The sequence below is a fragment of the Leptonotus elevatus genome, chromosome 4, assembly GCF_054856555.1.
Source record: "Leptonotus elevatus isolate MCC_2025b chromosome 4, RoL_Lele_1.0, whole genome shotgun sequence".
In the NCBI taxonomy this organism is placed as follows: domain Eukaryota; kingdom Metazoa; phylum Chordata; class Actinopteri; order Syngnathiformes; family Syngnathidae; genus Leptonotus; species Leptonotus elevatus.
This window is the reverse complement of record NC_141242.1, coordinates 21,987,017-22,011,298: the sequence shown is the minus strand read 5'-3', so window position 1 is coordinate 22,011,298 and position 24,282 is coordinate 21,987,017. Positions and strand designations below refer to the sequence as shown.

The 24,282-nt window shown below is 39.5% G+C and overlaps 2 protein-coding genes and 1 non-coding gene across 5 annotated transcripts; all 3 read left to right on the top strand.

The window, feature by feature from the left end:
• Positions 1-50: 50 nt before the first annotated feature.
• Positions 51-5,306, top strand: usb1 (U6 snRNA biogenesis 1). 3 transcript variants are annotated; one of them, XM_086074633.1, is made up of 8 exons: positions 57-425; positions 663-802; positions 1,845-2,028; positions 2,258-2,311; positions 2,450-2,555; positions 2,641-2,721; positions 2,807-2,932; positions 5,195-5,306. In XM_086074633.1, the coding sequence occupies exons 1-7, from the start codon at positions 244-246 to the stop codon at positions 2,912-2,914; spliced, it is 855 nt and encodes a 284-aa protein (XP_085930759.1). In that variant the 5' UTR covers positions 57-243; the 3' UTR covers positions 2,915-2,932; positions 5,195-5,306. The 3 variants fall into 3 exon arrangements, with proteins under 3 accessions (XP_085930760.1, XP_085930759.1, XP_085930758.1); XM_086074634.1 differs by lacking the exon at positions 5,195-5,306 and having other exon boundaries at positions 51-425; positions 663-742; positions 2,807-3,290; XM_086074632.1 differs by lacking the exon at positions 5,195-5,306 and having other exon boundaries at positions 58-425; positions 2,807-3,290.
• On the top strand, positions 2,811-23,086 carry bbs2 (Bardet-Biedl syndrome 2). The gene is made up of 18 exons (XM_086074631.1): positions 2,811-2,932; positions 5,195-5,328; positions 5,572-5,799; positions 6,278-6,403; positions 6,533-6,595; positions 6,719-6,796; positions 8,268-8,372; positions 8,786-8,872; positions 8,977-9,112; positions 9,191-9,330; positions 10,503-10,623; positions 10,742-10,913; positions 19,204-19,333; positions 19,409-19,528; positions 19,719-19,856; positions 20,509-20,621; positions 21,643-21,791; positions 21,875-23,086. Exons 1-18 carry the CDS (start codon positions 2,917-2,919, stop codon positions 21,979-21,981), a joined length of 2,163 nt encoding a protein of 720 aa, XP_085930757.1. The 5' UTR covers positions 2,811-2,916; the 3' UTR covers positions 21,982-23,086.
• Positions 3,671-3,742, top strand: trnap-agg (transfer RNA proline (anticodon AGG)). Its single transcript has one exon. It is a non-coding gene; the product is annotated as a tRNA-Pro (tRNA).
• Positions 23,087-24,282: the final 1,196 nt, after the last annotated feature.

Here is a 24,282-nt window from a genome sequence, read left to right as displayed (position 1 = left end):
TTTTTTCTTAATCTGCATTGACATGGGAACGGGATTTGATCGAGGTATTGTTTCCAGTGCACGCAAATTCTGAGAACACAACAATTTATTTACACCGGAAGCGCACCTCAACTTGAGTCGTTGTCTTTGGCAAGCAAATGTGGCACAGCCGGTTCAATTGCAATGAAAATTATGTTGGTTTCCTGATAAACCGGAGCGTCGTTGTCTCATTTTATCCATACGGATCTATCGAGCAGTTGTCGAATGATGTTAGTTGACTACAGCAGCAGCTCGGATGGGGAAAATGATGATGATGGTGGTGTGGAGCCAGGCGGAACTCCAGACGATAACAAAACGTTTTCTCGTAAGTGTCGGCAGGACGGTGAAGGCAGTGATTGTCCGATAAAGAAGAAGCCCAAAATAGAGAACTCCTCTGCTACAGCGAGGTACGTCTTACACTTGACAAGTCGTGGGACAAATAATGATTTGCCCTGGCTCAATTACTAAATTAGCTCACAAAGAAATTAAACACCTAAACAAATAACTTTGTTCTAAGTCTTTTCTCAGTCATTTAGATTAGTTCAGGCATAGGCAGGTTTGAGGGGACCAACAGTTTTTTTGGTGACAGGTTTCTTCATGCCATTAGATTTCTGTTTAATAACTGGGTTGTGTCTTCTCTGCAGGCTGCCACTCCCTGGTTGTTTGCGATCTATGTTTCCAGAAGATGAGGAGCCACAGACCGAGGACAGCTCTTTGCATGATGGTCGTATACGCTCCTTCAAACATGAGAGAGGAAACTGGGCAACCTATGTGTATTTTCCATGTTAGTGTTGTTACTTGCATTGGGTGTTCCCTAGAATCCGGTTTCGTCACACATTCTTAAAGCACGTTAAGTTAATTTGAGTTCTCAATAGGTCTGAATGTGGGTGTGGATGTTTTTTCTTTTGACTATGCAGTTCTGTATTTGCTCCACTTCTTATTTCAGATTTTTTTTTTCATATTTAACACATTAACAGTTTCTGATCATCAAACTGATTTCAGTGTGGCATAACGTAATGACATCCTAATTAAATAAAATACAGTTTCTAGATGATGATTGTATTCATCAACATTAAGGGGGATGCGGGGTTATCCTAAACTTAATAACTAGTTTCCCTAGGAAGCAATAAGTGAAATGAGTTATTTGCATCCTTGTTTTAACTTAGTCATTTTAGAAGGTTTTTGATCATGAGCTGTCCGTCTAAGGCCATACCACAGCATCTCAATTTGATTTAAGTCCTAACTTTGACTTGGCCACTTCAAAACCATTTTGTTCTTTTAGGCTATTCAGAGATTGTATTGGTATTTTTGGGGTTGTTGTCCTGCTGCATAACCCGAGGACATATGAGTTTGAAGGCACAAACTGATAGACAGATTTTTGCCTGCAGGAGTTTCAGGTAGACTGCATAATTATTTGTTCCATTATAATCACAGAAAGTTGTCCAGGTCTTGCAGTAGCAAAGCAGCCACAGATCATACAAGCTGCTTTTGTATTTGTCTTTTTTTCTGAGGCCAGTGAAGCCAGCACTCTTTGGATGTTGTTATGGGTTCTATTGGGACTTCCTCTATGAGTTCTTGTTTCACCCTTGTAGTTTTTACTTCTGGTAAAGTTTAGCCCCCCCCCCCCCATTTTCTCAATTTATGAAGTCAAAAAGCACTGGGAATGGCTTGCATTCTCTATAATAACAGAAATTACAAAAGGACAAATACTTTTTCTTGGCACTTTTTTTTTTTTGCCTTGCGGTTGACTGAAGACCAGTCCACTATGTTTTTGATACAATGAAAGTAAAAACTAAATGTAAATGTTTGTCATCTTGTCACATTAGACCAACCTAACGAGGAGTTTGGCGAGTTGATGGAGGAGCTTCTGTCAACTGCAGCTGCCTTTGGAGTGGTTTTGAGCCCGCAGGAGGAATTTCACCTCAGCCTGTCCCAGACGGTAGTCCTGAGACACCACTGGATCCAGCCCTTCATACAGGGCCTCAAAGCAGGCGTGGCCCCCTGCAAAAGGTTTGCTTATTTGACTATATGGCCAAGTAAATTACATTCTTATAAAAAAAATTGAACAATAATGATGGATGAGAATTTGAATAATATAGTAAATGCTGAGGAAATGTTATGCAACAAAACCATCAGCTGCTCGTAACTAACTCGGACTCTTCATTGACATTTAAACTGTAGTATGGTTTTTTTTGCACAAACAAATTAAATAACTGTGATTAATGTGTTCTGTTTGCAGGTTTGTGTGCTCAGCATCCAAACTGAAGGTCTATTGTAATGCCGAGAAGACAAGGTACTGTCATTATGTTTTTGTTTTTGACCAGATATTAATGCTTGATGGCCTGTTTGTAATTTTACTAAGATACCGATGTACTCTTTTATGTGTGAGTAGATATGCATACCCTACCTGCCTCTGTCTTTCCTTGGGCAGGACCTTCTTAGGGATGGAGGTCGTAACTGGGCATGCTCACTTATTAAATGTGGTCCGAGTGGTGGACAGAACGTTGACAGACTTTCACCTGGACACTTTTTATGAGGTTACTAAGAAGCACAGTTTAATGCTTACATTTTTGTATGCGCTAAAAGTTGACAGAACGCACTCGTGTTTCCTGTATCTTGTAGGATCCGTCATTCCATGTGAGCCTGGCCTGGTGTGTCGGAGACTTCACTGCGCAGTTGAGACAATGCCTTCATGAGCTTCAGGTGCGGTGAAAGGCAATGCAACGGCATGTTAACCAACAATGTGCTTTTTTTTTATGTGCATTTTTACATCTTTTTCCCCCTTTAGAATTTGGTCGATGACCATGAGGAAGAACAATATCAGTTATTGTTAGACTGCGCAGAGTTGCGCTGCCGCACAGGAAACAAGACGTTCCGCTTCTCTCTGGATGCCTAAAAATGGATGTACTGAATGGTACAGCATATTCTGGCAAATGGAGTTTCATGAGTTTAGGGTCTCCTCACTTTATGGTCCTGACCAATGAGCTTCTCAGGTTATGAGTGACACGCAGCGCCGTATGAATATGTTGCCACACAGCACAAAAGGGCTCCCTCAGTTATTGCTGTACTTGCATACATCATCAGCACAATGAATTCAAATGATGCATTTTTGTCAGGCGAGTCATCTCACAGCAAAGGATAATGCCTTTTTAAAATTATATATTTTTGTATCAAGTTTGTCACTGAATTCACTGTATATGATGTAATGGTTGCTATATTGTGTTACACACATAAGCACAATTATTATTTTTTTAAATAAAATAACAAATATATTTACTGGTATTATGCTTGGGTGGACCAAATACTGTTTTCAAATGAGTTTTCAGATATTGAGAAACGAGACACTGACGGAACTGGAATTTAAATGCTACATGCCCTACTTTTTTAGATTGTAGATTATTCATACCGCACTTCATCCCAAAGAAATAAACCCACAGAGAACGTTTGAGAAAACAAGGAGTATCAGTGTCGGATATTGCTTGAACGGTTTGTGAACCAGTAAGCGCATGTATGATGCGGTCTTCCAAATTTTGGGTGCGACATGTAATGTGCAGAGTACGCCACTAAGGGTCGCAGTAGTGTATTTAGGAGTTTAAATGGCACGTGCATTGTTTTGATTATAAGATGTAACCCCAAAAATTTCTTAGACAACGGCTCGTTGGTCTAGGGGTATGATTCTCGCTTAGGGTGCGAGAGGTCCCGGGTTCAAATCCCGGACGAGCCCACAATTTTATTTTCTTGACTTGACTGACTTACCCAATAGTTAACCAATTCGTGCACGTCTGCGGTCTGTTGCTTTAATTTCAAATCAAACTTTGGCAAATAATCAGGTGTAAATTGTATTTACTAGTTTGCAGCCTGAAAAACAGCTGCACAACTACTACAGTTCTTAACAATGATCAGGTCAGGCAGCACTGCCAAGGTCATCATCAAACACACAGGGAGGATTTTGGGAGTTGGTGGCAGGGGATTTATAGTTTTATTATGAGAATACGGGAATGCATGAGGCAGATTAATGTTTATCAGCGTTTATTGAAAGATAAAAAAAATAAAATAATCCCAATGCATTTCAATGGGCGTGAAATATACGCAAATAACGGGGGTCCACTGTATTTACAACTCACAATATGACATCACATTGTTACCATGATTAATCACCAGAAACACCATTAAAAGTTACTGTATGCGGTATGTTTTTTTGTGGCAGAATGGCCTCGTCTCTATTCCATTGGTCACCAGATGGCAGTGTTGCATCTAAGGAATTCAAAGGCCCTCTTAACGACATTTAGCGGCGCGTTGAACAAGTTGACAGTCCCGTATTCTTTTTTTTTAAATAGGTTTTTGGTATTTTAAATAATACTATATGTAGGAATAACTTTTTACACAAGTTTTTTCTGGGTGGCAGAAGATGCCGGGTCCATTCTGTGAAAGCTTTTACATAAGCCTTTTTCTTGAGACTCAAAAGCAGTAATCTCCTATTGGCAACGATCATCACTTTCACGTTTTCTGAAGTGTGGACTTGCCAGAGAAACCAAAACAAAAAGTAGTTTTTCAAAAGTTTGCGTGATCTTTTATTTTGAAAACCCTAGATCGGAAGTGGCCGAGGATACCAAATCTTCTTGCACTTCTTTGGGCTGAATCACGTTTGAAACATTTTTTGATCGAGTTGGGTGCCAGGTACATATCATCTGTGGATTTATTTTTTATTTTGTTGTTTTATATCTGTGTCGTGCAATGTCGTAGTTTCCGGTGACACTCAAGGCTGCATCATTCTTATTAGATCCTTATGCTAGCCTCTTTTACCAGCTATGGTAAACGGTGATGTTGCGCTTTTTTAAATATTTATTGTTGCACTTGGTTGTGACATAGCGAAGAGCTCTGTAAGGGTTCTGTTAAGTATAAAAATAGCATTGTTGTTGACCAAACGACGGGAGATTATTGTCAGTCGAACGAGCTTTGGCTTGGCACTTTTTGTTGCTAGGCAACAGAACTCTGGTGCCTTGGGCAAAGCTCGTAATTACATTAGTGTCGCAAAATCACGCATAGTGACACGTTAACATCCGTGGCGATGAGTTTATCTTGCATGTATGTACTAAATTGTGTTTGTTATTCTTTTGAATCATTTCCAGATTTACCCTAATTACCTGTCTTGTTGTTTTTCTTTTCCTTTGTTTAGGAGGGAGCATATGCATCATGTTGGTCCCCATATTCACTCTCAAACTGAGCCATAAGATAAACCCTCGCATGGTGACTATAGGAAAATTTGATGGTATCCACCCGTGCCTGACTGCAGCCACACAAGCTGGAAAGGTGAATGATACATTTTAAAACCCATGTGTTTGAGTTGTGGCAGCACAATGGAGTAGTGGTTAGCTCGCGTGTCCCACAGTCGAAATTTCTCGTGTTCAAATCGTAGCTTCAGCCTTGCTTTGTGGAGTTGGTATGATACTGCTTCCTTCCTCATCCCCTTATCATGTATGTTAGGTTAGTTGAAAACTCTAAATTGTCCTTAGCATTGGGTTGTTTATTTAACTTGTTTGTTCTCTCTTCCAGGTTTTCATTCACAACCCTCACACTCGTGCTCAAAAACCTGCATCTCACCGACTGAGCCAAAGCACTCAGGATTCAGATGTTTCTCTACTCAACATCAACCAGGCAGTCACTTGTCTGACTGCAGGCACTCTGGGCTCAAACACTGTCGGTGACACACTATTGGTGGGATCTCAGACCAACCTGCTGGCTTATGACGTCCATGACAATACCGACTTATTCTACAAAGAGGTTAGTAAAATAAACTTGGAGGAAGTGTGCACTGGGTCAATAGCCGTGGCCAAATAAAATGCACACTAACCAAATGCTCCATTTGGTGCAGTCTAATGAGATAGTGAAACAATACCAACAATGTTGCCAACAATTAAAACCCCTATATCCCAGTAGTTATGAAAACTGAGCATTATTATCCTTATTTAGGTGCATATTCATTTATATCACTCTTGTAATTGTTTTTTAATTTTTTTTATTCATAGCTTTAAAAAAAAGTGTATCAAAACATTTGACTGGTACAATATACCCTTTGGCTATTGTTTTCATTCCCACTTAATAGTTACCATTGCCACTAGGGATTTCTCCTGAATTTGTTGTTGAGAAGTTGCTCAGATACATTATTGATGAAATCTGCAGATGTACACTTTAGCAGCCTATTTCATCTTGTCTCTGGTTTCTGTACGTTTCTTTTGTCTATTTGTGCTTGTGTGTGTAGGTGTCTGATGGGGCAAATGCAGTTGTCCTTGGACATCTTGGGGACATCCCGAATCCTCTTGCCATCATCGGAGGGAACTGTGCCTTGCAAGGGTTCGATTCTCTGGGCAATGACCTCTTCTGGACTGTAAGAACGGAGAATTAATCTACTTAGCTTCTCCAATACTGTTTTTTTCTTCTCGATAAATGGAGTGAGAAAATATTCAATAAATGACTACTTACTTTATTGTGGAATGTATACTCTGTTTTTTTCAAGGTAACAGGAGATAATGTGAGATCACTTGTGCTCTGTGACTTCACTGGGGATGGCAAAAATGAGGTAAGCTCTGTCCAAGGTGAGACATCACCATGACTTTTGTGTTTGGGCTACATTTTATTTTATTTTTAAAATAATTAAAAAAATAATAATTTTTAAGCATAATGCTTATGTAACGTGTTGCAGCTTCTGGTTGGATCTGAGGATTTTGACATCAGGGTTTTCAAAGAGGATGAGCTTGTGTCTGAGATGACTGAAAATGAGGTAATTGGCTCACTTTAGTATGGTTTGCATCAGAGGCAGTTCAGCCAAAGCATTAAAGATCTTCACATACGTACTGAAAAGTTATGAAGGAACATTCACTGGTACTTTATCTTTAATGTTTGCTACTATGTTCACACTTGGACGATTTAATGAATATCAAAAAGATCGCCACACGGCCGTGGAGCCTTATTCTGCTTGATGCAGAAGAAGGTCTAATCTATCCAAAATGGTTACTTGTTGTTCTACTATTTTACTTTGCCTAGCCCACGCGACAATGTGACTCCACAGTCCTATCTAATTGTGTGCCAAAGAGGCCTAAAATCTAACTACATGATACAATCAATATGATACAAACAAGTTACTGGTGCAATAAAATTGTCACTAATGCAGTTAAAAGCTCAAAATATTGAAAATAGTCCTCAACCAAGTCCACACATAATAAAATGCTTGTGGATATTCTCATTCTTCCACGCCATTTATTTTTCAGGGCATTGAATCGAACACAATTGAACTGCTGTGGTTGTCATCTCGTCCGAGAAGGCTTTATCAGTACACTGGTTAGGGCTAGAGCTGTCAAAATTAATTAAGTAATTAAGTAATCGATTATCAACTTAATCCTTAACTATTTTAAGAAATGAGTAATCGTTTGGAGCCATTTTTTAAGTGTGAAATTGTCCAAATCCTCTGATTTCAGCATATCAACAGTCATTGTTCACTGATTTCTGTAGTCCTTTGTGAAAGAAGACTGATTATCTTCTGTGTTTAATCAAAATAGGACATTTGCAAACGTTTGTTTTTACTTTGGAAAACAATAACCGAACCGGTAACATTATACAACATCAACTCCCCACCCTTTTTTTAAAAATCACTATACGAATATGAAGTACAAAATAAACACCAATCACTAGTTAATAAACAATAATCAGGAAAAAATGCTTTCGTAATACACTTCAATGCAAAATTAAAATGAATCTGATTAGTCGATTAATCGATTGAATAATCGATCGATTAATTGATTCTAAAAATATTCGATAGTGACAACACTAGTTAGGGCAAACCAGCCTGGTCCACTTTGCATGAACCGATGGAGCCTTCTCAGATGAGAGACAAAACGTCTTCAAAGACAACCAAAGCAGTTGAGTTGCCTAAAATTCAATGCCCTGAGAATACTCTTGCTTTACACTTGGAGTTAATACATTACCAAGCCCCAACCTCTTTTACATAATGTGATGCTAAAAGGTGTTAAAAGATGATAACAATGTGCTCAATTATTATTGTCACTGACAAGGTATTAATTAAATAGTTTATAGTCAAGCAAAATTAGTTATGTGTGTAGTACTTATGAAAATATTGGAATAAGGATATTATTAAACTATGCAACATTTTTTCATGTTTTTTTTTCCAGTGTCAATCTTTACACAAGTAATAATATGTAGATGATTTCATCATATTGCTCTTCTTTTGCATGCAGACAGTAACAGCATTGTGTCACATGCACAGTAGCCGCTTTGGTTACGCCCTGGCAAATGGCACTGTGGGAGTTTATGATCGCAGCTCTCGGTACTGGAGGATCAAGGTAATTTACTAAAATCATTTAACTCATTTACTGCCATAAATTCATAAAAAAAAAAAAAAAAAATTAGGGGCGACAGGCGATTAACATTTTTAATTGTAATTAATCGCATGGCTTCACTAGGTAACTCACGATTAATCACAAATTTTATATATGTTCTAAATGTATAATAAAAAAAAATCTGCGTTTTCATACTCTTGTTAACAAAAGTGGGGAAAAAATGTTAAACTAATAGAAATAGTTCAAATTAATTTTTAACGTCTATAGCCGTCAATGGCAGTGAATGAGTTAAAAGGCATATTTGGTGGTTTATTACAATCATTGCTGTAAACAACAATGAACATATTTACGTGCCTTTATACGCTCAGCATCTTACTTCTACTAAATATTTTTTTCCTTTGTTTTCCTCATTGTAGTCTAAAAATCATGCAATGAGCATCCATGGCTTTGACTTGAACGGTGATGGGGTTGTAGAGCTCATCACTGGTTGGTCCAATGGAAAGGTCAGCATTTTAGCTAGATGTCCTCGCACTATTAAATCAGTGTTACTGGACATATGAATGCATTCATCACCACTGTCTTTGCACACATTCCTCTCTTGTTCTAGATTGATGCTCGAAGCGACCGCACAGGCGAAGTCATTTTCAGAGACAACTTCTCTTCCTCTGTAGCCGGAGTAGTGGAAGGAGATTACCGGCTGGATGGGCAGAAACAACTGATCTGCGCCTCTGTAGAGGGAGAAGGTGTGCTGAAGCTCGAAAGGAATTACGCTGAACGGTTTCTTTAAGCTTGGTAATACGTTTTTGGCGCGTATGTTGTAGTTCGTGGCTACCTGCCTGCTGGAAAAGAACTGAAAGGCAATCTCATGGACTCAAGTGCTGAACAGGAGCTCATTCGGGAGCTCAGTCAGCGCAGACAGAATCTACTGCTGGAGCTTCGCAACTATGAAGAGAATGCAAAGGTACACCATTTTGGATGCAATTTTGGTGTTTGGAGTTGCCAGCAAAAATTGGATTCATGAGTGCTAAATGTTGACAGTGTGCATCACAACAACCGGCAGATTCTTAACTTGATGCAAAACTTGACTTGGACTAACAAAACTAACATTGATGTCGAGGTAGTCATAACCCATTGAACACAAATGGTGCAGCAACATGTAGACAAAAAACAACAACAATCCAATATTAATTACATAATGATAATATTACTGTAGCTGACTGAGTCACGAAGTAACTTTGCTTCGTGTATGTGTACATTAGACTGCCCCCGGTGGTCAACGTAAGCACGCCAGAAGGAGTACAATCTGAATGGGCATTGAAGCATGAACATTTAATTCTTTAAATTGCAATTTAATCATTTTATTTCTGGTACTATATATATTTTTAAATTAAATACAGCATTGATGAGAGCTTAATTTACTTATTGAGTTTTTTCTTTTTTTGTGGGGCTGTAATGGTTTATTGCCATATTTATTTGATTACTTTTGAACGGGGAAATATGATTACAAAAAAAGTTTTTTTGAGCTATGAGTATGATCACGGTTCCGGAACAAATCAAATGTGTAAGTCAAGGCACCATTGTTTTGTAAAATGTTATTAAATAAATAAGTAAATAAATAAAGTCTTCTAAATCACATATAAAATGAATAATTTAAATAAGATAAATAATGACTAACAAAGTCAAAGCCTGAAATTGGTATTTATGACTACATGGACAGATAATTGTAATAATGCAATAATCAAGCAGATAATGGTCAAATAGGATTTTACGACATCATCGTGTTCTAGTTTCATCATCAGAAGTTTGTCTTCATGTATTTCAGAGACCAAAGCGAATATTTTCTCTTGTGGGTTTCAGTTCGGGGCGGTCGAAATGCACTTTTATGCAAAACAGCCAACAACTGTATCTTAAAAAAAGGTTTCTGGTATTCTACAGAGTGCAGCAATGCCTGCCGTTCAGCGGTGTCGTTTTACTAGTTGCTGGTTAACAGCATTTATGTGTCTTACAAAAACCTCCTTTTGAAGTGGACTCGCTCCCATACTCATTGAGAACACAGTTTAGATTCTTAAAGACAAACATGTGACTCTTAATTGTGCCATGTTATGATTCCCACCATCTGTCCTGTTGTTTCAGGGTGTGTCGGACAGCACAAGTGGTATTCCAGCCAACACTCAGCTCCAAACAGCTCTCACAGTAAGAGCTGCAACCGAGGTCCAAAAAGCCCATGTGGAACTAAGCATCGCAACACCAAATGGTATCTTCTAGTAGCACTTGAGCTAGGAATGACTGTGCATGTTTTGTCTCACTTCTGATGGACTAAACATGAATATTCTTTTTTTTTTCCTTTGAATTCTTCATGCATCTTTTTCCAGAAACCATAATCCGGGCAGTGCTCATCTTTGCAGAAGGAATTTTTGAGGGCGAGAGCCACGTTGTTCACCCCGGTGTCCAGAACCTGTCGGGTTGTGTTCGTGTCCCCATCGTCCCTCCCAAAGACATACCAGTTGATCTGCACATCAAAGCCTTTGTCGGTGGGAAAACCGGGTAGGCACACTATCAAGAGCTGTTCGCAGGGTTATTATAGTTTGGGAATTTTCATTTGAGTTCGTTTTGATTTCGGTTCGAGTTTTGTTTTTTAAATTCTGTTAGTTTTCAGGGTGGTTCTGTTAGTTCTTATTAGTATTAGTTATTTCAAAAATGTTTAGTTTTAGTGAGTTTCAGTATTAGTTTTTGTAAAAAAAAAAAGTGCATTACTTGTGTACAATGTTTTAACTCATTTACTCCCAGCCATTTTCACTGAAGCAACCCCCTTCGCTCCCAGCGGTTTTACTGAATTTTGACTGATTTTGCAAGTCCCACAGAATATTGTGTTCTATTGTTATAAAAACATGAAACCTGCCAAAAGAAAAAATGGAATCTCTTCTTTAATCAGGAAAGAAAGTATATTTTTATCTGTTAATCAGCATTAGAATATAGCTTTTTTCATCATGACTCACAAATCTGTTTAGAACTGTGGGTAAATTAGCTTTTTTCAGCATGGCCCTGGTTGATCTCTTTTGCTTTGCTGCCACCTGCTGGTCGTTTTTGTAATAACTACAATTTCAACCATTCTCTGCAGTTGAGAGGCTGCATCAAAGCTTTCTGTATGCACTAGCATTCACCCCCCCCCCCCCAAACGTATAAATATGTCTTTGGGACACTTAAAATATTTAAAATACAACGTATTTATTTTTATTTTTTTTTATTTATTTTTTTATTTTTATTTTTTTAAGAGCTCAGTATTGTTCATTCGGAAATGTCATCATCATTGCTCTTTTTTTTTTTTTAATATATATATATATATATATATATTTTTTTTTTTTTTTTGTGTGTGGGTGAGTATGTGTATGTGCGTGCGTACATGCGTGCGTGCGTGCGTGTATTTGTTAGCTCACCAGAAAACCTATTAGAAAAAAATCTCATACCGTTCACCTAAACCGAACACCAGGAGACCCGAGGGGACCGAAGAAAACCAAGGAAGGTGAAATCCAGCACAGACCAGACACCCCCCACCAGAACTCCTCCCCAGCCCAAGAAACATCCAGACCCCAACAAATCCAAAAAACATAAAATCAGGGAGGCCTCAAGAGACCAAAGGAGAGACCGAGAAAAGGAAGGAAGGACAGACGAAGCCGCGTGAGATCCGCAGACACCAGCCTCCACTGATTCAATAACCTGAGGAGGAAACAGATTGTGTCTGAGTTTCGGTAGATGCTGGTGTGGTGGATCTGGCATGCATGAAAATCTCCACCAAAGAGGGGAGCCGTCGACCCCCGCCGGAACAGAGCAAGCGCAACACCTCAGGGCCCCCCAGGCCGCCGCAGCGCCAAAGGACGACCCCCGGGCCCCGCCAGGGCCACCGGCCGGAGAGCAAACCCAGGAGCAGGAGCGCCCCCCGCCCCAACACGGCCCGCGCCCCCGGCCCAACGCAGCAGGACGGGGCACTGCAGGCCCACCAGGCACCCCACCGGCCCCCAACCCCCGCCCCCCCCCGCCCCCCATCCACCCCCGCCACCCACCCCAAGGTGGCGACACGGACAGGGGACCGCAGCACTGCTCTATACTGCGGCCCCCAACCGATGGCACCCCCACAAGCCCCCCCCCCCACCCACAAGTTGTGTGGTGTATTAAAATTGGAGGGGAGTTGTAGGGTGAAGACGGTGTTTCCACCCTACCCCACCCCCCAAAGTGTGTTATGTGCCCTATATGTCTATAAAAGTGTATTGTGCAAACCTAGTGTAGTGAGTTAAGAGGAGTGACCAGCGGGGCCCTCCCCAACCGGGCGGGGGCAGGAGGCGCACCGGCCCACCAAGCCCCCACCCACCCCACCAGGACCCCGGCGGGCATATGGGACCCGTCCGGCGGGGCGATAGGGCTCGCCCCCCGGATACTGGGTCCCGCCCGAGGTGTCAGGACGCCCACCGGAGCGGGGCGGGCACGACACCAAACCCCAGCCACCCCCGCCGGCCCCCATAGCACCGAGACCCGGGCCATGGATGGAGCCCCCGGCCCAGGGGAGGGGAAGGAAGGCGTACCGGGGAAGGGGAAGGGAGGAGGGAAGGGGACGGCAAGAAGGGCAGGGGGCAGCGGCAGGGACGCAAGGAGAGGGGGAGAGGAGGAGGAAGGGTGACGAGGGAGAGGGGACAGGGAGGCGGAGGACGGGCGGGGAGAGGCGAGGAGGGAGAGGCAGCAAGGGGGAGGAAGGGGGAGGGGAGAGGGAACCACCGGGCACCCCGGCGGCCCACAGGCCCCGAACCGCGTCGCCGGGCCCAGAGCGACGGACCGCGCCGGAACGGTGCCGCCCCCGACACCAGGGAAAGCCCCGCAACGCAGCACCCCCCAAGAGACCCAGGGAACGGCCAAGACGCAGCCGCCACCCAGCAGCCAACAGAGGGGCAGACCCGCCCACTCCCCGCCAGGGGGGACAGTTAAAATCCAAGTTTAGGTTAAAAAATTCTATATACGTAGACCATGTTTCTTTAAATTTTGACATTTGGTTTTTATTTGAGGCAGATATTTTTTCCATTAAAATATGATTTATGAGGAGGTTAGACCATTGGTCGATATTCAAAGTTTGTTTATTTTTCCAGTTAACAAGAATTGTTTTTTTTGCGATAGTAAGGGCTACAAGTATAGATTGAAATTGTTTATGTGGTAAGTCAATTGTTGTTAAGTCACCTAGCAAACACAAGTTTGGAGAGAACGGTATCCTACAGTCCAAGACAGCGGAAAGTTTTTCTAAGACTTTAGTCCAGAAACACATAACCGGAGTACATAACCATAAAGCATGAAAATAAGTGTCTGTAGTGTTTTGTAAACACTGGAGACAAATGTCGGAGACTGAGAGTCCCATTTTCTTCATCATATATTGAGTAATGTATGTTCTGTGAATAATTTTATATTGGATAAGTTGTAAATTTGTGTGTTTTGTCATTTTAAAAACATTTTCACAAACTTGAATCCAAAAGACAGATTCCGGAGCTATAGACAAGTCTGTTTCCCATTTTGAGATGGGTAAAGACGTTTTATCAGTATATGAAAGTAACTTATATATTTTTGAGAGTTTTTTTGTTGTCGGAGAAAGCTTGGTAATATCTTTAGCTAAAACAGGCGGTTGGAGCGTACCCCGGAGTGTTGGAATTTGTTTCTTTATCATACTTTTAACTTGCAAATAATGTAAAAAGTTTCCGTTTTTTATTTTATATTTTTGGAGCAAGGATGTATATGATATAAACATATTATCTGAGAAGAGATGGTGGAGATGTGTAATTCCTTTCTGCTCCCACACATTCAAATAAAACGATTGGTTGTTAATTTGAAAGTCGGGGTTATGCCATAGTGGAGAAAGCCCGCTGGGCTCCACTTGGGCTTTTGTCATTTCTAGTGCCTTCCACCAGGCAGTCAGGGTGGCGGAAATCATTGGATTTTTAAAGCAGTTATGTCGCTTAATCGATGTTGTAATAAAGAGTAAATCTAGGAGTCTGAGGTTATTACAATCCTTCTGTTCTAGTTCCAGCCAACAGTTAGTATCTCTATTGGGTTGTGCCCATAAAATAATATATTGTAGCTGGTTGGCTATATAATAGTGCATAAAATTTGGTGCCTCTAGACCTCCTTTGGATTTATTTTTCTGAAGAGTAGATAGACTAATCTTTGCTTCTTTTTTTTTTCCACTAAAATTTTGTAACGGCTGAGTCCAACAACTGGAACCAGTTAGCCGTAGGTTTAAATGGAATCATTGAGAAAAAATAGTTTATTTTGGGTAAAACTTATATTTTAATAGTGGCTATTCGTCCTATTAGAGAAATAGGAAGATTATTCCAGCGCTCCAAGTCACTATAAATGCTATCCAGAAGTGGAGTGAAATTTAAATTAACTAAATCAGTTAATTTAGGTGAGATTTTTATGCCTAAGTATTTTAAATTACCTATAGGAAATGAGTAGTATGGGTCCTGGCTTGCAGGGTTCCATGAATTTTCTGTGATAGGTAGAAGTGTTGATTTTGTCCAGTTAATAGAATAGTCTGATAACTGTGAGAATTTAGTTATTAAGTTAGATACTTCCCCTAACGAAATAGCAGGCTTTTCTAAATAAAGTAAAATATCATCGGCATATAGATTAATTTTATGTTCTGTTACCCCAGAGTGAATTCCTTGAATCATTCTTTCCTGGCGTATGGCTAATGCAAGCGGTTCAATAAATATTGCAAATAATAAAGGCGACAGTGGGCATCCCTGTCTTGTGCCTCTCTGTAGAGTAAAACTCTTAGATATAATCCCATTAGTAGTAACAGTAGCTTTAGGAGAATCATATAATACTGACACCCAGTGAATAAATGACTTCCCAAAGCCAAATTTATTTAAAACAGCAAAGAGGAAGGACCAGTTAACTTTATCAAAAGCTTTTTCTGCATCCAATGATATAATAACTGCCTTTTTATCATGCCGCTGTGACATACTAATAAGGTTAAAGAGCCTTCTAATATTATTAGTAGAGTGACGCTCTTTAATAAAGCCTGTTTGGTCGCTATGAATGATTGTCGGGATTACTGTTTCTAATCTAGATGTAAAAGCCTTAGTGATAATTTTAATATCAGTGTTAATTAGTGAAATCGGACGGTAACTTGATGGAAGGGTGGGGTCTTTTTCTGGCTTTAATAAAAGTTTAATTGCTGCTGTATTCATGTGTGGGCGTATGTGACCATTAGTTTTAATTTCTGTTACTACTCTTAAGAATAGTGGAGCAAGCATTGACCAGAAGTGCTTTAAAAATATAGCCGGATAACCATCCGGGCCGGGTGCTTTGCCATTTGGCATACTATCTAGAGCACTGTACAACTCGTTTATAGTAAGTGGTGCATCTAACATATCTTTATATTCAGTAGTTACCTGAGGTATACTTAAGCTACTGAGGAATGCCTCAATATGCTCTGAGTTAGGTTTATTAGTTTCTGAGTATAAGTTGTGATAATAATTATAAAAAATTTGATTAATTTCTTCTGGTGATTGTGTACATTCACCAGTTGTACCTTTAATAGCCGTTATAAGCGATTTTTCCCGATTACGTTGAAGTTGGTTTGCAAGAAATTTACCTGATTTGTTATTATATTCAAAGTTGTTGTATCTCAATTGTTGTATTATAAACTCTGTCTTTTTAGTTAACATATCGTCTAACTGTATTTTTGTATTTTGTAAGTCAGTCCATATTTGGTTATTTGGGTTTATTGCGTACTCATCCGTCAGTTGTTTAATTTTATCTTCCAAGTCTTTTTCTAATTTTTGATCCTGTTTCTTTTTATAAGATGAATATGATATAATTTTACCTCTAATTACTGCTTTCCCGGCTTCCCAGAGAAGAGCTGGAGATAGGTCTGGAGAGTCATTTATTTCCAAAAAGTCTGCCCATTCTTTTCTTATAATTTTGTCAAATTCTGCGTCGTTTAGTAGTGAGATGTTAAAACGCCATGTAGGTGGTGGTTTAAAGGTATAATCAACTTGTAGGGAAAGGGAGACTGGTGCATGGTCGCTAATAATAATAGGATGTATTTTTGTAACGGTTTTATCAGCAATAGAATTATTTGTAAGAAAAAAATCAATTCTTGAAAAGGACCGGTGCACAGCGGAAAAGAAGGTAAATTCCTTCTTATTTGGGTTTTTAAGTCTCCAGCTGTCGACGAGGCCAAAGTCATCCATATATTCCCCTATTACTTTTGTGGATTGTGATCGCCTTATACATGTTGTTTTATTAGAACGATCTATTAATGGATTTAAGGTTATGTTAAAGTCTCCTCCAATAATAATAGTAGAGTTCGCTGCTAATTCAAACAGCTTAGAGAAAAATTCATGGAAAAAAGCCGGATCATCATTATTAGGGGCATATAAATTACCGAATGTATATATTTTATTAAATATAGTCACCTGAATAATAATGTATCGGCCCTCTGGGTCTGTTATTGTATTATTTAGAGTAAAGAGTAAATTCTTATGTATGAGTATACAGACTCCCCTTTGTCTACTGTTATAAGGGGCAGAGTACGCTTGGCTAAAATTTTTATCAATAAGTAATTTTTCTTCAGATTTTTGTAGGTGGGTTTCTTGTAGGAGGCAAATATCTGCTTTTAATTTTAAGAGATGGTCTAAAGTTTTTATTCTTTTTGCCTGTGAGCGAGCGCCACAAACATTCCAGGAAACCAGAACTAATTTATGCATACAAATAATATAAACACAGTCCTATGTATATATCTGTATAGGCCATTTGCCACCACTGGCATGTTATAGGATAGAATCAAAGTGGTTAGGTGATTTATATAGTTTGTATAAAATATGAGGTAACGTATAAGGTAACATGTAAGGTAATGTGTAAGGTAACGTGTAAGGTAACGTGTAAGGTAACGTGTAAGGTAACGTGTAAGTAAATAAAACAGTGCAAAAACGAGTAGGGCGGTGAAAGTGAAGGAAATTAACAGGGGATTAAACATAACAATACACCAGTAACCCCAGCGAGATTTTTTATTTTATTTTTTATAAATATACTTTAGATATAGTTGTGTATTAATATTATATTTATAATATAGCCTAAACATAATAAGTATTCATGTTTTTGGTTTTATAACCACATATACAGTATATGTATATACCTAGTAATCAAACTAAGTTTAGTTCCACCAATGCTAATTAGAACAGCCAGGGAGTGGAATTGGGGTTCCGGAATAGTTGGCCATCGATATATAACTTATCAACGGCTATCGTAGTCCGTTTACCCTCCTGCCTATTTTGTTTCATTATAGGAAACAGTACCTTTCGCCGCTCATTGATCTCTCTCGGGAATTGATCATTCATTCCAAATGAGGTCCCTTTAAGCTCCCGTCCTTTACTTTTAACAAATAATTTCTGTTTAAAATGCTCAAACTTGGCAATAATAGGACGGGGTTTGTTGCCTCTACGGGCTCCAAGCCGATGTACCCGGTCAAAAGAGATGTTATTTACCGTCTCCTGAGGAATTTTTAATGAATTCGTCATAATTTTTTTTATCTCAACCTCTGGGTTATCAGAGGTATTCTCAGATATACCTGAGAATATTAAATTCTCCCGCATACTACGGGATTGTACATCTAAAACTGTTTCTTTTAGCGTTTTATTCTCTTTTTTCATAGTTTCCAGCTCGGCTGAAACAGCCGTGAGTGTAGAATGTAGCTCGGCATTTTCCTGTTTAAGGACACTTACCTGCTGACTGATGAATTCCATGCTTACTTTTAATTCTTTGACGTCCTCGAGGATGAGGCCGAGGACGTCAAGTTTTTTATTTATGGACTCCAGCACACTGACCGAAACGTCTGTAGTGGTGGTGGTTAGGTCGTCCGTGTCCGTTGCTGAATCGTTTTTCCTCTTCTTCGAAGAAGGTTTCTTCGATGGTTTCTCGACGGAAGGATCCTCCATCGCGCAGCTGTAAAAATATCCGTCGATGAAACGTTCAAGGTCCTCCACGTTGGGTGGTATTTCAGATCTGCCGGATGAAAGAGAGAAGAGAAAAGTCAAGATATATGATGGTTAAATTTGGATTAGTTTAGTATAATAGAGCTAGTTCTATCTTAGCAGCAGGGCGCCGCCATGTTAGGGTTTCTGGTCTCGCTGTAGGTCTCGCGATAGTCACAGCATCTCGTGAGCGACTTCCTCCCTCTCCTTAAATACAACGTATTTATAAATGTTTAGGAGCAAATGAGTTAAAAAAACAAAACACCATGGTAAAATTAGAAAAGTATTTGCATTTCTTACCTAATGTTGCATTTCGGCTGAGTTAAATGGAAAAAGGAGGCAAGCTGAGCCATTGGAGCCAAAAGTCAAGCATGAAAAATTGCCGCCTGGGAGCGATGTCATCTGAAGGTGCTTTTTCTATTGGCTACTGCTAGATGACGTCACTTCTGCGTGACACACTTTCAAACGTCCTTATTCCGGTTGATATTGAAATAAATGACGTATTAAATTAATTACCAAAGACTAAAACAAAGGACATTTTCGCTATAATTATAGTTACTTTTCATTAGTTTTTCTTTTTTTGTTAACGAAATAGATTTTTGAATTTTAGTTAGGTTCATTAGCACTGTTGGGGGGGGATTTTTTTAGGTGACAAAAGAGGCATTGGCTCAGGTTTGTGCTTGCTGAATTATTATCTTGGTTTCAAACCACTGCAGTAATTCTGTAGAGTTCATCATGACATAGAGAATGACATGATTCTATTAATCTCGTTTTGTCTCTCACCACATAACTTGCATTTATTTTATTTTTTTGGGCCCCCTCAGGACCCAGTTTCACGTGTTTGAAATCACTCGACAGCTGCCCCGTTTCTCCATGTATGACATGGCGGTGGACCCCTCAGCTCCTGCTCCCACCGGCAGAGTCACTTTCACCATCAATGACCGGCCACAGCGAGTACGTCAAGAGTGTCTTCTTGAAAGGTTCCAAGCCTCAGGAGTGTTGAACTCATTGGTGTGTATGTGTGAAAAGGTCGCAATGTGGCTGAACCAGAACTTCCTGCTGCCTGAGGGAGTCGAGAGTCCAGATGTTACTTTTAGTTCACTCCGGGGAGGGGGGCTGTTGTCCATCAGTATGGCCTCTAATGGACAGGTAAACACAGACACACATAACAATGCAAAATCTTGGATGGAGGATGATGTGTTGTTGAAATGACACATTTCAAAATATTTATTCTAGACATTAAATCAAGCAACAACAAAATGTTGAACATATGGAAACATGTGATGCTACTTGTTAAATAAATCCCATAAATCAATTATTTGCTTATTTATCCCATCAGATCACTCTACAAACAGACGACATCGACCTGGCGGGAGATCTGGTCCAATCACTGGCCTCTTTCCTGGCGATAGTGGAACTGTCAGCGGAGGCGGACTTCCCAACTTATTTTGAGGAGCTTCAGACCACACTCACTGAGGTTTGGATTCATTGTGTACGTTAAAGGGGAAGTCAACCCCAAAAATATTTTATTGGCAATAATATGTTCTATGCAGCCCCACTAGCCTTAATATGATTTTTTGTTTAATATTGCGTTAGTGGAATATGAGTTAAGCAGCAAAATACAGCAATTTTTAGGCAGCCATTTTGCCACTTGCTGTCGAGTGAAAATGACATTACACTTGCTCAGGTCTCAGGTAACAACCAATCACAGCTCAGCTTCAGAAAACAGGTGAGCTATTATTGGTTGTTGCCTAAGCCCTGAGCAACACTGATGTCAATTTTCGGTCGACTGCAAGTGGCAAAATGGCCGCCCCCTAAGAAGGATTAAAAAGGGATGGATTTTGCTTCTCTAACTCATATTCCACAAATGTAATATTAATCAGAATGCCATGTTTTAGAATAGTGGGGTCACATATAAGGTATTATTGCCAAGACATGTTTAAGGTTGACTTCCCCTTTAAAGAAAATAAAACCAAAAAAACCACTCTACTGTATTTCTTTTTACTAACTCACCAGGATCATGTTTGTCTAGGAAATGAATGCATTCTATATAAGGCCTAAATTACTCTTTTTTTTTATTTTTTATTGATGTCATGTAATTAAAAGAGATCCTGAAATGTGCCCACTAGGTGGATGAGTTCCATGCAGTCCATCAGAAATTAACTGCCGAAATGGCTGACCACTCCAACTTCATCAAGAGCATGCTGGTGCAAGCAGAGGATGCTCGCTTGATGGGTGACATGTGAGTTGTAAAGTTGCTCAAGTAAACTTCTATAATCTATATATTTATATGGCATTACATTTGATCGTTATATCTTTATGTTTATTACTTTGTTTTGTCTTTTTCCAACCTAAGACTCACATTTACCTTAAATTATTATTATTATGAATAGATACTGACATTTGACTTTTCCTTCATTGGAAACAATGAAGAAAATTCAGCAGACCAGCCTTCCATCATATATTTAGTGTCCCAGCTTGTTAGCATGAATTAACAGCAACATAATACAACATGCTCTGTTATATAGTAGTAGTGAAGAGTTGAATACACTCCTTTATATACTGCATTTGACTGCAGCAATTATTAACTCATTCACTGCCATTGATGGCTATAGACGTCATAAATTCATTTGAACTATTTCTATTAGTTTAACATTTGTTTCCACTTTTGTTAACAAGAGTATGAAAACCTATACATTTTTTTTGTACATTTAGAACAGATATTAATCGTGAGTTAACTAGTGAAGTTATGCGATTAATTACGATTAAAAAATGTAATCACCTGACACCCCTAATTTTTAATAAAATAATTGTAATTATTTTTCCCAATTTTTTATAATCTTTTTTTTTTAAAGAAAATATTTAAAATTAGGGGTGTCAGGCGATTACCATTTTTAATCGCAATTAATTGCAATTCACGAGTTAACCCACGATTAATCACACATTTTATATCTGTTCTAATACAATTTAAAAAATCTAGGTTTTTATACTCTTGTTAACAAAAGTGGGAAAAATGTTAAACTAATAGAAATTGTTCAAATTAATTTTGACGTCTATAGCCGTCAATGGCAGTGAATGAGGCAAACTAATTGTGGTGCCTGAGTGTTAAAAGCATGGCTATAAGCTAAATAAGTGATCGTGTAGAGCATCGTTAAGTCAGATTGTTCATCAAATTCTCAGTTAATTTCATCTTCCTTTCCTATATTTTCACTCTTTCTTAAATTTTCACCCTGACTTTGTGCCTTTTTTTTTATCTTCGACAGGACTTCTATGAAGAAGCGTTACAGAGAGCTATACGACCTAAACAGAGATCTTGTCAGCGAGTACAAAATTCGCTCTAATAATCACAATGCTCTGCTGGCCTGCCTCAAGTCTGTCAATCAGGCAATACAACGAGCTGGTCGGCTCCGAGGTAGACCGCTGAGCGTTTGTAACTCTTTAAAGGTACTTGCTATTATTTTTATTTATTTTTACCCATCTGTGCTTGACTTTCAGTGGGTAAACCCAAGAACCAAGTCATCTCAGCATGTCGGGACGCCATCAAGAGCAATAACGTCAGCGCGCTCCTCAGGGTCATGAGAGCTGGCGTGGCTGCTTCGTGAAAGCGATGCAAGGCAGGCAATGGAGGCAAAGAGAGGATCGCTACTGCAAAGCATCGGGTTTCATCCTTCGCCGGCACGATGATGTGAAGACAACGAATTGAAGGGTTGCCTGGCATGACAATTCAGCACAATCATGAAACTTGAAATGGGCTCGTTGGGATTGCTGAGAGCCATCCATGTCAGCCAAATGATATGTGTAGCTAGTGTAAGAATATGAGACAGCAGCTAGAAGAGAAAGCTGCGTAGGAGCCAGCTAGCACAGTTTTAAAGGAATGGCATTTTATAAGGGGAAGTCAACCAAAAAAAGGAAATAATATGTTCTATGCAGCCCCACTAGTCTAAATATGGCATTCTGGTTAGTATTGCGTATGAGTTAAGCAGCATAATCCATCCGTTTTTATCCATCTCGGGGCGGCCATTTTGCCACTTTCCGTCGAGTGAAGATGACATCAATGTTGCTCAGGTCTCAGGTAAAAAAAAAAAACAGTCACAGCTCAGCTTCAGAAAACAGATGAGCTGTGATTGGTTGTTGCCTGAGCAACTGTGATGTCATCTACAGTTGACAGCAAGTGGCAAAATGGCCGCCGCCTGAGAGGAATAGAAACGGCTAGATTTTGCTGCATAACTCACATTCCAAAAATGTCATATAAACCAGCATGTCATGTTTAGACGTGTGAGGTCACATATAATATATTATTGTCAATAAATGTTTAAGGTTGACTTCCACTGAGGGAATTTCTAGTTGAAATCAGTTATACAAATGTTTTTTTTAAAGCTATTACCAGAGGGCAAAGCTCTTCTGAGGAGTGTGCCAGGTCGTGTTGCAAATTTGTAAAGGAAACGCGTAATCATGGCTCAATGTCATGTATGTGTTACCACAAAAAAAAAAGCAAGCTCCGCCTGTTTTGTTGACTCAGTAACATTTCAAGACGAGGGGGAGACCCTTTGTGAGCAATGTTGTAGTTGTGTATTTTGGCACCATGTTTGTAGCCAAAGAAAACAAAAATGACTTCAGTGTCACAGACGACCAATGATGTGTTTACTTTTTCTAAATAATACTTTTGTCAATGTCCTTTTGTGAAGATTAAATTAACCAATGTTTGAAGTCTTGTGTAACTGTTCCATGACTTTAGCGGGGCATTGTAAGGGAAAGATTTGTCTTTCCGAGGATCTGGCTCACTCAGCAGTTTCTTCCACTGCTGGATGGGTTTGGACGTAGGGATTAGTGTGCATGAGCAAAGCAATGTGTCCGCTAAAAAAAAAAAAAGACAGCAAAAATATTTTGCATTCTCCCTCACTGGCTTTCCTTGTTTATTCAACATCTGTGAGTCACATGTGGCCTGGCACAGCTGCAATGGACCAGCCAGACTTCCTGGTGTCTACATTCTGTCCACCAGCAGACTTCATATATCAGGAACAAAGATGGTAAACAATCATCAATAATCCAGTTGAGGGCAATTGCACTCGGACTACAGTGAATATAAACGTTTACATACCCCTGCTAAATGCTAGCTTTTTGTGACCTTAATTATTCATATTCAGCTTTCTAGCAGAAGCTTGAAGGTTTTGCGGTAACTAAAACTGTTTTGTAATTTCTCCACCTTGACTCAATTCCCCAGTTCCAGCTGAAGAAAAACAGACCCACCACAATTTATTTGTGAGATCATGCTTCTGTCATAATTTATGATGAAGATGGGAAATTGGCCTCTTGGCAGCCTCCCTGACCATTTTTCGTCTCACTTTCTCTTTCATTTTGAAGGGACGTCCAGTTCTTGGTATTATTACGCAATGGCTGTCTTCCTTGTATGCAATTGTATAGGCCTATTTAATGTACTGGACATTATTTTGCACCCTGCTGACTCATACCTTGGAACAATGAGAGGCCTCTGATGGAGTGGAACATCCGAATTTACTGTAATTTGGAATTAATCAGAGTTACTGAAAATGTTGTGTGCTGACTCCCATTCAACATTGGTTTGAATGTGATTGGTTGATTCTGAACACAACCACATCCCCAGATGCAAGGTGTGCACACTTTTGCAACCACGTACTTTATTTTTTATGATTTAGCGATTCATCTTGATCACATTCATTGCACCAAAAAAATGACATTTGAACAGGTCTGTGTAGACTTTTTATATCCACTGAGTTGGTATGCACGCTCACACACAAAAACTGAAACCCATAGAAGATGCATCAGTGAGAGATCCATGCCAATGAGCTAGCTAGCTCGTCAGACAAACAAACTACCATACACTACTAGTCAAATTTTCGGACAGTTTCTTCTTCAATAAGTTGAGC

Excerpts from the sequence above, each read along its gene's own strand:
- usb1 (XM_086074633.1), top strand. The coding sequence starts at position 244 with ATGATGTTAGTTGACTACAGCAGCAGCTCGGATGGGGAAAATGATGAT. Across the intron at positions 426-662 it reads AACTCCTCTGCTACAGCGAG|GCTGCCACTCCCTGGTTGTT; the intron begins GTACGTCTTACA and ends TCTTCTCTGCAG. Across the intron at positions 2,029-2,257 it reads GGCGTGGCCCCCTGCAAAAG|GTTTGTGTGCTCAGCATCCA; the intron begins GTTTGCTTATTT and ends TTCTGTTTGCAG.
- bbs2 (XM_086074631.1), top strand. Across the intron at positions 19,529-19,718 it reads GTATGGCCTCTAATGGACAG|ATCACTCTACAAACAGACGA; the intron begins GTAAACACAGAC and ends TTATCCCATCAG. Across the intron at positions 20,622-21,642 it reads GCTCGCTTGATGGGTGACAT|GACTTCTATGAAGAAGCGTT; the intron begins GTGAGTTGTAAA and ends TATCTTCGACAG.